This window comes from Nycticebus coucang, chromosome 8 (genome assembly GCF_027406575.1).
Source record: "Nycticebus coucang isolate mNycCou1 chromosome 8, mNycCou1.pri, whole genome shotgun sequence".
Classification (NCBI taxonomy): domain Eukaryota; kingdom Metazoa; phylum Chordata; class Mammalia; order Primates; family Lorisidae; genus Nycticebus; species Nycticebus coucang.
In genome coordinates this window covers 30461699-30475876 of record NC_069787.1, presented here as the reverse complement: position 1 = coordinate 30475876, position 14178 = coordinate 30461699, and the positions used below count along the sequence as shown (strand labels likewise).

The 14178-nt window shown below is 36.0% G+C and overlaps 1 protein-coding gene across 2 annotated transcripts in view; it reads left to right on the top strand.

Annotated features, from left to right (window-relative positions):
• Window positions 1-1284: 1284 nt before the first annotated feature.
• The window catches only part of TAFA1 (TAFA chemokine like family member 1), a 707837-nt gene continuing 694943 nt past the window's right edge, over window positions 1285-14178 (top strand). The window contains exon 1 of one of the 2 annotated variants that reach the window (XM_053599873.1): window positions 1285-1495. In XM_053599873.1, coding sequence (XP_053455848.1) covers window positions 1469-1495 — 27 coding nt within the window. In that variant the 5' untranslated portion in view covers window positions 1285-1468. Of the gene's footprint in view, window positions 1496-13795; window positions 13877-14178 lie in introns of those variants that run through there. The other variant, XR_008381748.1, reaches the window with a different exon arrangement.

The following is a 14178-nucleotide window of genomic DNA, read 5'->3' as shown; positions in this document are numbered from 1 at the left end:
ATCTCTTTTTGGCCACATATACTTTCTAATTATTGAGGTTATACAAAGTTTATCATTCCTATGATATGACATTTCTTAAAAGATCCATGCATGTTTTTGTATACCATGTCATAATTCCATGCTAAAACTAAACCTGGAATTCATAGCAAAGGGAATCAATAACATCTGATTCAGATGTGACTTTACCTGTGTGGGTATATTCCAGATAAACTGTGAGTGTGCTCATGACAGAGAGTAACTTGGCTTAGAGACCCTGCATCCTAAATATTCTCTTTGTTTGTGAATGTTCTTGTGACTCTCTGATGGTAAGAATTGTTCATTCTTATTTCTGGCTCCTGGCAGCCTACAGATGCTTCCTGTTAGTGCTCCTGGCAGGTTACTGATGGGACCTGTTGTTTATTACCCTTTCTATCAAGTCCTATTTATTTTCAAAATAAACTTTGAGTATACTGTAAACTCCCTTCACAAACAGATTTTTCCTCCTCTTTTACACTTGACAAGCCTCTAAAATGAATAGTAACTCTGTCTCATAAATATTTGAACCCAAGCCTTTTAGAAAAGAATTATACTTAAAGTACTCAAGAACAGAAAAGGTCTATGTCTAAAACCTCCTTCCCACTTACTAATTTCTCTCTCTTCCTCCTCCTATTCCTTTTTTTCATAATCTCAATCTAACTTTTGCACTGTTCCCCAGACCACCCAAAGCCAAATTCTGCCATCATATCTTTCTCTAGTACTACTTATATAATGTAAATGTATTAATTAAAAAAGTTAAAGGGCTTACTGTTTCCAAGCTCATCAAATCTCTTGCTTGGTCCTCCATCATGTAAACTTTCTATTCTATCTAACCATCTAAAACAAAGCTGATGAGAAAAGACATTGACATGCGACAAAAGAGAACTTGGGATTTAGATTCATATTGACCTGTGTTCAAATCAAGGCCTACTACTTAGTAGCTGACAGCCTCAGGAGGTCTAATTCCTCTTGTAATACTTTCTCATTAGAAAATGAAGACTAATAATACTGATTTTGGGCAAACATTCATGGTTGTGGTGGTTAATTTCAGAGGTCACCTTGATTAGATTAAAGAATACCTGAGGATTCCTGGTAAGGCATTAATTCTATGTGTGTCTGTAAGGGTTTACAGAGGAGAGTGGCCTGTGAATCAACAGATTGAGTGGGGAATATCTGCCTTCAGTGTAGGCAGGGAACATCCAATTGTGTGGGAACCCAGACAGAATGAAAAAGAAGAGAAAAGAATTTGCTCTCTTCCTCCTGCCCTTGGACATCATAATTCCAGGTTCCCTGGACTTTGGACTCCAGGAATTATGCCAGCCCCTACTGGATTCTCAGGCTTTGGGCCTTGACCAGAGAATTACACCATCAGCTTCTCTGGTCCTGAGGCTTTGGACTTAGACTGAGCCATGCTACTGTCATCCTATGGTTTCCAGCTGGCAGATAGCTGATCATGGTACTTCTTAGCTTCCATAATTATGTGTGTTGATTCCCCCCAGTAAATCTTCTCTCATATCTCTATCTCCATCTCTATCTATCTCTATCTCCATCTCATATTGGTTCTGTCTCTGTAGAGAACCCTGACTACTACGTATTATTCATATTCTCTAAATATTTCCAGTAATATTATATTTCACCAGCACTTTTTTTATTATTTTATTTATTATTTTTATCTCTCTCCTCCTTCTCTCTCTCGATGTTTCAGCCCTAGTTTTTCTCTTATCCCCATGAGTGTAATTGTATTCTCTGCTGGCACAGGTAGACATTTTCCTCATAAATAGAAATAGCCAACAGTAACTCTAAGTTTTTGTTACACTGAGAGTAAATCCTTTTCTCCCTGTGTTCTTCCTTGGGTAGTGTGCCTATATATGGACCACTCCCCATTGACAGATGAGGAAAATTTCTGGTTAATCAAGCCTGGACCATGTGACAACACCTGTGATCAGAATATTGAGGCACTATGATTGATGAGCCTTTCAGGGTGTGGATGGGAGAAGTAGGATGCTTGGTAGACAGAAAGGGTGCATATTACAAGCCTCCTTTCTCCTATACATGCAGAGAGGGAAGAATCTAGTTCAGAGGGATCATCCCTAACAAACCCTCATTGAGTAGTAGGCCTGATGTGTCACATCCAGTGTTCCTGAACATTTCTCAAAGAACTCCTATGGGGCCTGGAAATCAAAGCATTGGCTGGTATTTCTGATGGATTTGTTGTGAGAGGTGGGAAATGAAGCAACGAAAGAAAACTCTTCAGTTTCTCACCTAAGCCAATAAGTGAGTAGAGGTACCACAGATTTAGATGCCTAAAATTCGTCTCCCAAACTTAGGGGGAAAAGACAACATGAATAATCTGCAGTTGGCTTGTAGGTATTTTCCCAGTGATCTGGGAAAGTAATAAAACTTAACAAAAACTAATAAACAAAGCAATATAATACTATATGAGTCAGGACTCTGGAAACTATCCAAAATTCTTCTCTGTAATATGGATAATACCTGAAAATTTGTAATATGAAATGCTATCATAAAGGAAAAACTCTTTCTTGCTAGTCCTGGCTACATAAGGTCTGCCTAAAGGGCATTACTGGCTACCATAGATATGTGTTGGGCACTCAAAAAGTCAGTTTGGTTACCAGTACTTTCTATATTTTTACTTGGCTCAGAAAATCTGATGAAATTATACAAATCCCTGAAATCTAATATTTTTATGTGATAAGATTGTGTAAGAGGAGGGGGTGGAAGAGAAGTTTGGAAAATGTGGTGACAGATGGCAAGTGGGCTCAGGCACATAGCGTTCCTATATATAGGGGAGGGGACAATCTGGTTAATCAAGTGGGGGGAGCATTTTTAAATTTAGATTCAAGTATTTTATATATTCAGCAACATCATTTACTGAAGCAGCCTAACTGGATAGAATTTTTAATATTTTTTCTTGGTTTGGGGTGCCTTATGTGATATATATTTGCAACAGTTTTGCGTATTCTTTCATGATATCCACATTTAACAATCAAATGGTATTTACAGGTTTTCAGTAGGTCTTTTGAGGGAGGGTTGAGAATATCTATTTCTAGAGAGAGTTTCTTCTAAGGAAATTTAATAACATTCCAAAGGTTAGGGTTATTATAACTAATTTAGCAGTACGGGACAATAAAAGTGAATTTTCACTGTGAAGATGACGTTATTGTATATGTAGAAAGAGTAAAGGGCTGGCAATGAGGACACTTGAGGTCAAGACCCAGCTCTAGGTAACATAGACCTTGGTAGACTGTGTTACCTTGCACAAATACTTCAGCTCTTTGGGTCTTATTTTTTCTTTTTTTAACTTTTAAATTGAGAGATTGCATTAAATAATCTTCAGGATATTTTTAGTTTTGTATTTCCATTGTCCTAGGCTGTCACTTAATGCTCTATTAATTAGGATGCTTTTGGTTGCAAGTGACAGAAAACTCAATTCAAACTGACTTAACCTATACCAGAAACAGTCTAGTGTTGAGTGGGTTTGGGGGTTGATTTGAGTTAATTAACCAAGGAACATTTTTCCAATTTGTTTACTCAGCTTTCCAAAGTATTAATCTTATCCTAAAGTTGATGCCTCTTTGGGATCTCAAAACATCTATTAGTGACACTTTAGTTAGTGATGTCCTCTCTTGTTCAACTCTGAATGAAAAGAGAAAATTAAAATCCTGAAAATGCTTTACACAAGTGAAGAAATTAGCCTTCTGAGAGGTAACTATAAACCCCTCCTTGTGTATCATTGACCCAAATGGACTTTTGTTCATGTTGCCAATCTTAGCCAGGGGATGGGGCTACCCTGAACCATAGAAGAGACTCCTCCAATTGGCAGTTAACTCAGCAGGAGGATTGGGGTTAAGGAATTGACAATCAAGAAGAAGGAATGTATGGTAACCATGAAATCTACTAAATGGTGTTTGGAACATTTAAGTTTGATGTAACCTATGCAGTTAAATAAGAACTAGATAAGTTATGGAACATTGAAGTTTGATATAACCTACGCAGTTAAATAAGAACTAGCAAAACTCCAAATTAAGGAAATGGAGGTTTCATATGGTAGCTGTTATCATATTAAACACATAGTAGGCATTCAATATAGATGCCTAAATTGGGCTCACCTTAAATCTGTTAAAAACAGAGAACATGCCTTTTAGTTGGCAACTAATTACCAAGAAGCTGCAGGTATTTCTGGGGTTGCCATAGTGACCAGAGGCCAACTGCTGTACATTTTTGTTTTAGTGCAGTGTTTTTCAAACTTGGCAGTGAATTAGAACCACCTAGTGAGCTTTGAAAAATACTATTGCCTGAGTCCCACCTCCAGGGATCCTGATTTGATTGATCCAGAGTGGGGTCCTGTGCATTTAGAGTTTTAAAAACACCTCAGGTTATTATAATTTGCTGCCAACATGGAGGCCCTTCTGGTTTAGGGAATCTAAATATGAGTACTCTCAGAGCATTCTCTTCCTCTCTTGAGCTCCCTTTTATAATTCTCTTTTTCTCTCCTCTGAACTAGTAACTGCTAGATTCTTCTCCCTGAGCTGGGACTCCCAGAGATACCACATGCTCTCCATTACAGTATGAAAAACCCTGAATGTGAGGGTGGAAACCAAGAGTGGGGAAGGCCTACTATCAATATGGTGTGTTAGAAGAAAGGGACAAAAGGGTGGAGGAAACAAGAATCGATGCAAAAAGCATTTCTCTCTGGCACTGGGATGTAGTTGGAGATGCATATTTAGGCACACTCAGATTCCCACACAAACACCCATACACACACAGATACATCATCTGAAATCCTTCCCAGCCTCCTCCCTGCTCAGCCCACTGCCAACCACTTGCTTAGAATCTGGCTGCAAATTCATAAAACACCTAAAACATGAATAAGCAAGAAGTGACTATATTTATTAGTTCATTCACACACTCACTTATTCATATGTCCCATAAATATTGAGTGAGCACCTACTGTGTGCCAGGTACATTGCCAGATGATGAGTGAACAGTTGTGAATAAAAGAGCTTATAGCTCATATAAAATCCCTAGATCTGGAAAGCTTTTGGAGTCCGTAAAAGAGAACAGCGATTATCTTGTTCTCCATTTCTTGTATTTTACTCTCCAAACCTTGTTTGATTAATGCTGAATGAATGGATACTGGAAGGAACTAATGAGAAAAGCCCAGAATGACTGGAGTGTGCTGCATATGAGTGGATAGGGAAAGCAGAACGATATTAGGTTGGAATGCCAGTTCATCCATACAGACAGATGGATGTGAGTTCATGCTGGACCTTGTGGGCCTATTTTTTTTTTTAAAGGAAGTCAGATGTTCTATTTGTGCATTGGAAAACCATTTCTGGTTTTCAAGCAGGGAATGATAAGGTCAGGAAACATCTGAAATCAGAAGGATAAAGAAGAACCATTGGGGCAAAAAATAGAATGAAACAATGTTTCAGAAAGAAAGAGAATAGAATGTGTAAAAACTTTTGAGTCAAGAAGGGTATATGTTTGAGGAAGTTAAAGATACTATGCTTTTCCTGGGAATATGGATATAAAATATAGTCTAGTGAAGAGACAATGATGGACAAATACCAGAGAGCTGTTGTGCTGCAGGAAAGGCAGCATTGAATCTTATGTGAGTGCCGAGGAGGGCTATCTAGCCTAGACGTGGGAGGCCAAGAGGAACTGCATAGGAATGACATACAAGCACCAAATCTATGCCAGTGACTTGAGTTAGGAAAGGAAGGGGGAATGCTATGTGGAAATAGAGGAGTGAACAAGGATGTTTCAAAAATAGAAAGTTGAATTTGCAAAGGCAAATACAGAGGTGAGAGAGGGCCTTAAAATTCTGAGAATTTAATTACATCATAGAAATCAAATTAAAGGTAAAAACTTTATAGAGATTTGTAGTCTCCAGGCACCACAATGTGCATGTAATGTCCGATCCCTTGAATTAGGTACCAGTGAAGCAACATAGGTGCAGGTACCTGAAGAGTCCAACAGATACTAACAGGTGGAGTGACATAGAGAACCAAGTAGTCTGACTCTGGAGTTCATTATTTTATTTCTGCTATTTATATTGCCTCACTGATGAGATAAAAAAAAAAAAACATGAAGGGATAAAAAGAGGAAGGTCCAAAGAGTTATGGATTAAAATATATATCTATTTTCTATATTTTCTACTATTTCTAGAAATTGTCTATTTCCTATAATTGAAAATCCAAACCAGATAAAAGAGAACAGCTAATCAACCATATTAATAATATGGTCTTTGACTAGAAATTTACTTGAAGGCAAATCAGATACAAACCTAGGGAGTGGAGAAAAGTTAATAGAATGTAATCTCTCACCAGGAAAAGGAAATTGATGGGATTTTTTGGTTGTTATAGTTAACCACTGATACCTGTCAGATCTTATGGAACAAGGAAAACATTCTTGTTAATTCTTTATCTTGCACTGTAAAAAATTTACTGCCAGGAAAGTAAGATGAACCATAATTTACAAGCAAAAACCAGATGTAGACTATTTAAAGAAACAGAAGTCTAGTACTTTAGATTGGTGAAGTAGATTCAGGGCACCATTGGAGACATAGTTACTGACATGAAAAACTGGTATTTTGAGAAAAGAATTATAAAACATGTATCTTAAAGTACAATATTTTAAAAAAGCAACAGAACCAAATAGGAATGTTTGGAAAAGTGTTAGGAATATGGATGTACACTTAAATATGAATACTGATAACTTGTATGTGATAGGTTACAAATGACTTGTGAAATTTTCAGTTTAGATCTACCTTTTGAAAAGATAGATATGTCGTTTTATAGGTAGAAAAAAATGGTAAAAAAGTCAAAGTACTCGAGTCCTAAAAGTACATATGGAAACATCACTAACTTTAGTCAGCCTTATGATTATGTCTTCAATATTTGTTCCCTTTTTTTCATTGTAACTCTAATACTCCAGTACCCCACCTCCCTCACTCCAGGCATCTGTTTTAAGGGAAGCTGGTTTCTCTCTTGATTAGGGACAGGACATACATCGAAGTTCTCAACCTACCACTGTGCTCTTTTCTCCTGGTCAAGGTAATTGGCCAACAAGGGGCAAATGACCCAAGTCAAGCTAATGAGAAATGACAAGTGGTTTGCTGGGGGGAAGCTAGGAAGGAATAATCCATGCACATGTGAGAGAGCTTCTCAAAACAATCCATTCTCTTGTCACCATGTGGATGAGGAAGAACACAGCCAACACAGCTATGGTGAACCTTGCTTCATCCATGAACAGTCAGAAGGCAGAGACATGGTTGGAAATGAACTAAGTCCTTGATGGTTTAGTGGAATTGAATAAAACCCACAGGTGAGCTCCACCTGTGAGCTGTCAATCTATAAGAAATTTATAGATTATCTTTATTATTAAGTCACTTCCCCTGTCTTATTACCTCTGAAAGTAAGATTCTAGACTAGAAGTCATGGAGGATCTCTTCTAAGTTCAATATAATGAAACTCTACATGCTTTCATTTGATTTTTAACATTTGTAGACTTTTTTATTTGGGGGGGGCTCAGCTGTGAGCTTTACCATCACATCGTATTTGGATATCAAATACTGAGAACCAAGTACTGAGACTTTCTTTTTTTTTTCCCTCTAGCCAAAAAAAAAAAAAAATGCAACAAAAATTTATTGGTAGGGTTTATTTATTTATTGTGTGGGTCCCTACAATGTAAGACCAATTTCTTTTACTTAGTGTCATTGCAACAGACCAACACAGGACAAGACATTCACCCTGAATATGTGTCACCACTTCATAAATGAATGTATTGGTTACCAAAAAAAGAACTAGCAAAGGCTGCGGGGAAGAGTCACTAAATCTACTTACTTCTATAAAAATGATTCATTTTGCATGTCATCTTAATTGTGAATTAGTACTTTGTTTTTGATGAATTCATTATTTTTCATTTATTCGTTCAAGCATTTCAGCATCTACTATATGCCAGGCATATGTTTGATTTTGAAGATGTGGCAATGAGTAAGATGATTGTTCTTCTTGCTCTCATGGTGATTCTAGTAAGGAGATAAAGCAGATATTAAGCAAATAATCCCACAAATATCTGCTTACGATGTTAGTAAACATTCTGGAGGTGCTATCCCAAGGGCTATAAGAACACAGAACAATGATCTGATCTTGTCTGGAATACTACACAAGACTTCAGAGTGAAATTTCCCTGTCCTGTCCTATTCAAGGGCCCATGAAAAGACTATAATAAAGGCCAAGAATGACAGTGTTTGTAAGAGACAAGGTTGAAGAATGAGATAGGACCAGCTCATGCACACCTTTGTCAACTATGGTCAAGATTGTTGATTTTAGTTTAAGCTCAGTGGAAAACCACTGAGGGTTTTCAACAGGGTGACATGATCATCATGATGGACACATGATGTCCATCTGCAGAGTTGGGAAGTCATGGGTGACAGATGCACACTCCAAGGCAACTGGACTTGCCACAGTTTAGGTAAAAGATGATTGTAGGCTGGAGTCAGGATGTGTGCATAGAGAGGGAGAGAACGGATAGATGTGAGGCGTAGGCAAGAAGTAGAATTAATAGGAAGGAGAGGCTGGATTGGATGTGGAAGTTATGGAGAGGAAAAACACTTCATTTCTGGTAATTGTCAGGTTGCTTTTTTAGATTAGAGTAGATTTGGGAGTAGGGGATCTATCTCAGATCATCTATGGATCTGACAGTTTTATAAACCAAATAAATTATGTTTTTGTTTTTATTATTCTCAAAGCCATCATTTTCATGACCTCTATATACCTATTTGTCATATCCTTATAATAAAGAGACCATCTCAACTCTATCATAACAGTGTATTTATTACTTTGGTTAGACAGAAGAAAGTGAAGTTGTTGGGATTTCAACTTGCTCTCTGTCCTAAAAGGAGAATAAAGAAACAAGAAGTGTAAGAACAAAAGAAGTGACCTTTTTCTATCTTTTTCTTCTGCCTAGAAGACAGACAAGATAAGCAATGAGAAATTAGAGTTGATAAAATAATTGTAGAGATAAGCTACTGGAGGTGAAAAATGAGATTCCTACCTGAAGGTTATCTTTTCTTCAAACCTGAGAAAAATTTGTCTCCCATTTTCTTTTTTTTTTTTTTTAACAGTTACTGAAAATTCTGCTTTATGTGTTCAAATCCAAATTATAGGAAGCATTTAATAGCACCCGTTTTATGGAAAATTATTTGGCCTCTCGAACTCTGTTCATTTTCTGTTATTATCAATCACTTTAATTCTTTCTTCAGCAGTAGTTAGGTTTTAGTTTTTTCCTAGTTGTTGTTTTTGTTTTGTCTTTGTCTTGTGAATGTTCTGCATTTTTAAGAACTAATTGTTCCCTTCTTCACTTTTACTGCTAGGAAGCTTAATGTCAAAACAGTGCTTTGTCTATATTACTTGATGTTTAATTTTCATGTTCTGATTTCATATCCACTCATCTCTACTAACTTGGACTTTTGTCTTATATTTATGATTTAAAATTGATTGTGTCTTGCTTTGTTTGAATTCTTAGAGCTCTGGCTTTTGAAATCAAAGATTGAGTCTGAAATCATAATTCTTCAACTTTACTAGAGGTATGACATTTGTCCAATTGCTAATTTTTTTTAAAGAAATTTGTCTTTTCACCCATAAAATAGACTAATATTGTAATAGGGATCTGTTAGCCCTTTTGTGAGTATTAAATGAGATGTGTGATATACAGCCTCTGCTCAGTGCTTGGGACATAGAAAGACTTCTCTGTCTCTTAAATAGGTAGTAATATAACAGCATCATCACTGTTGTTATTATCAGCTCACGTTCTCTTGCTATGCTTCATTCGTTTTCTTTTCAATATCTTTTTCCTTTCCTTAACTTAAATAAATTTTGAGATGAGATACAGAACAGAGAACTTAATAAGCAAGTACATACATTTTATCTAGGTCCCAATTTAGGGATTCAGCTTTATATCTGATATGGAGCACAAACTAGGAATCCATAGTGGATGGAACAGTTCCAGGTAAGTATTAGAAAAAAATGATATAACACAAATGATTTCAGAAATTGGGTTGTAGGAGAAAGATAGGGTGACATTATTAGTTAGCCAAGGGAAAAAGTCTATTGCCTTCACATTGTTAGGGATTTAAATAGACATTGTCAACTGAATGATATGTAACCCCAATGACTATAGAAAAGAGAAATTTGGCTTCAGTGCTAAGGAAGGCATATAGAGCAGAGATAAGGTGCCATGGCAATGATCCTTTTATCCATGCCTCTGTTTTCATTTGCCAATTGAAATGAAATAAGAAAAAATATCAAGGCTGTGAAATTATAACCAAAATATGTTATTTCAAAACTGATTTAAATGGTGCACATCTAAGCCACTTTAATGTGCATTAGACTGAAACTTGGCATGTTTCTCAGTCCAGATGTAATTTATTTAAATTTCTTTAGTTGTTTTTCAATTTAGAAATATTCATAGACATAAAATTTTGCATGTCTCACATTTTTTTCTGCACATTTATGAATTAAAATTAGCCAAATTATTAAGTAGCTTGTTCTTAAATTGAACTAAGGACAACATTCATTTCTAATGACAAGGGGGAAAAGGTATGATAATTAGGGTAATGAAGGATTTTCCATCATTGAGAAACTGCACAGTGGTACTGGTTGCAGGATTCAGCCCTTTCAATGGGTTTCCCAAGTAACTTGATCACATCAAGTATGTGGATTATTTTTTTTTAAGACTTCTATAATCATTAGAGACAGAGTCATACTCCATAATTACAAATAGTTTTCCACTAAGAAATCCACATTGGACATTTCTGTTTCTCTTGGTCCTCTTCCACAGCCTCTAGGTTGTATTTCTCTCACTCTCTTTCTCTCTGTCTGCCTCTTGGCCCCACTATTGTTTTCTTTCCAGGTTTCTGCCCTATTATATCCTCTGTCCTCCTTTCCCCCTTTATTGCCACTATCTGCCTTATATTAAGCAGAGAAGTTTGGTGGAATATTTTTGGTTATTTAAGCATTTAGAATGTTTCAACTTTTATCCCCAATTAATGGCAGGAGGCATTTCTTTTGAATAAATGTGGGCTTCCCTATGGAGAAATTGTGAATAGGATTTTCTTTCTTTTTTTACATACACAATGTGTATATACATATATACACATACACACACACACATATATATATAGTATTTGAAATGTGTATCTTTAGGAGTTTGGCTTGGAGCACAAACTGAGTATCCAAATGCTTGTGTTATCTTGAATTCATGATCCTGGCTAAAATGATGATGCTATAGTCCTTTGACTTTCAGATACTGTGCTTAGCATGTCAAAATGGCTGAATGGAGCACAACTGTGGGCCACGTGAGTGATCAGCTTATGACTCCTGGCTTAACGGGCTCTAACTACATTGATCAATGCTTTAGATTTAACATTACTGTGGTCAAATATTTTCATTTCAGTGGGCTCTGTGAAGCCATGAACTTTGTCTGATGTATATGATGCTGCCTCCTCATGACTCAGGGTAGTTTGTGGAACTTAAAAATTTGATTAAAAATGAATAATAAGGTTAAAGTCTTCATCAGGCATGATAGATTAGGTTGTGTTGCAATAACAACTCCTAAGACTCAGCTGCTTAAACAATAAACTATTATCAGTACGTACATTCAGCATGAGTTGGTGGTGGAGGGGGAAGACCTCTGCTCATAGATGTCACACAAGGATCCAGGCTGATAGGGTGACTCATCCTTATTCCAAAAGCAAAAAGCAAAAAGAGATCCAAAGGGTGTTGTTTCAACAGTTAACTGCTCTAGCTTATGGTTTTGAAGTGATACCATCAGTTCTACTGCTTTGTCACTAGGCAGAACTTCATAGCTCACTTAACCCTAAATAGATCAGAAAGTGCCATCCTGCCATGGTCAGAATGTGGGAGAGCTCAACTTCTCTGAGAGGAGTAAGAGTAGTTTTGCTTTGAGTTGGGGGGTGGGGAAGGCGGAAATGAACTAAATGGCTTTAAGATCAGTACCTGTTGGTTCTTATATTATTAGGACAAATGATCATTGGCTGCAGCGCAAAAAAGTGCAAAGTATTTGGAAGAAAAAAATGAAATTATGTAGATATTCTTATTTCATTGCATACACATAGAATATCCTTTAAGGCAAGTCTTTTTTTTTTTTTTTTAGCCATGCCCTCTGAATGCCTTGAACATAATCCATTAGTTGATGGATTAAATTGAATTGAATTATAGGATAATTATCTTGATTTTCACTTAATTTCACTAAAAATGAAAAACATAATGGTTATAGGTTTTCAAAATGCTAGCCTCTATTAGCCAATGTGAACTTTCTTTTACTTTTAATTCATTAGTATAGCAAAAACACAAATACAAACAAAGGGCAAAGACTTCTTTATTATGCACTTTTTATTTCAAATGCCTGGCAAAATACATGCCTCTACAATGAATGAATAAGACTTTTTGAAGACTGTCTTACTGTGAAAGAAATAAGAAAATATAGTGGTTAATTTTTTTGATATTTTTTTCTCATGAAATTGTTTTATCCTTGTATTAAGAAATGGGCTCTTGAGCCAGATCATTTAGGTTTGAAATCGGCTATGTCATTTAGCACCTATATAATGTGTATAAGTTCTTTAACCTTCTTGTCTCCCCTTACATTCCTCATCTGTAAAATGGAGATAAATAATAATAGTAAAGTAAGTAAAAAAATCAAATTATACTTTATAAAATATGCTACAGAATAGAGCTTGCACCTAGTGGAGTTCTGATAAACATTAGTGCTGCAACTGCTATTATTATTATTATTGTCTTGATATTGCACAGTCAGTATAAACTTCTGTGCATACCCACTAACACAGCAGTAATGAACCATCAAAGTGAAATAGGCAACACCAACTGGAAAGAACTTTGTGGTGTTCTTAATTTATTTTTATCTGTAAGATTAATATTTATTATTATTTTGAAATCTGTGTGGCAGTAAGGTTGAACAAACATTTATTAGACTACTAAGAGGTCTGATATGTATTTTGTGAATGTGAAAGACCAATGGGGAAGACTGACCAGTCCAAAGCGTCCCTCATTCTCTCACTCTTGATAACATGAGAGAACAGAATCACTTCCAAAGATGCACTGCAGCATTGAACCTTCTTTATAATGCCCCTGAAAGGTAAAAGAGTATTCTGAAGAATTTCAAAAGGTTTCTGAGGAAGGAAATTTATGAAAACTACCTCATTATTAAAAACAATATAAAATTCTAGACAATATGACTGATGACAGTGGGGATCTCCCCAATCATGTTTTCTGCTTTGTCCCCAGTCATCTAACACACAATAGGTGCTTTATAAGTGATTTGTAAAATAACTGAATGAGTATTTAAAAGAATTATTACTAGTGCAAACTATAAGTGAGAGCTAGGTCACCTTACATGCATTACTTAAGTTCAGGTACAATCATACTGTCTTTCTGAAGAAAAAAGGGTTCCACTCATATTACTGGAAACAAGTGTTGAACTTCTGTTTTCCCTCCCCATTGCAGCATGTTACTTGAGAGAGAACACTTTAAAAAAGAAAAAAAAAAAAAGGAAAAAACAGCTTTGAGCATATTTCTTCATCAAAAACCAATATCTGGTGCTGAAAATGACATATTTCTATTCATTAAACATGTTTAAAAAAACTCAGAAGATTTTATTTGGCTTACACCTATAAACACCTATGCTCTTTTCCACATATAGTCTATTCTCAGATTTAACTGCTGAAGCAACCAACAGACTTAAATTGGTATAAACCTGACAATATTTTTGGTTAACTCACTTATTGAAAGAACATTATGAGGTAAGAAATGTCTTATATTTCACTTTCCCATTTACCGTTGGAAGTCTGACTCCCATTAGCACTATCGATATTTTGCAGAATGTTTCTTTTGTTACTCCTTCCTTCTTTACTCTTTCAGCAAATGAATGGTATAGTAAAACCTCTAATGTTAATATATCAGGCAATAGAGTGTTAAAGCACAGCTTGAGTTGTTGAAGAGTTAGTGGGCAGATATTACAATTCACTGTAGCTATAATAGAGGGTAATGTCACTTTAAGACATGTGATACTGAGAGGAGGGATGTATTGAAAAAGACTACTGCT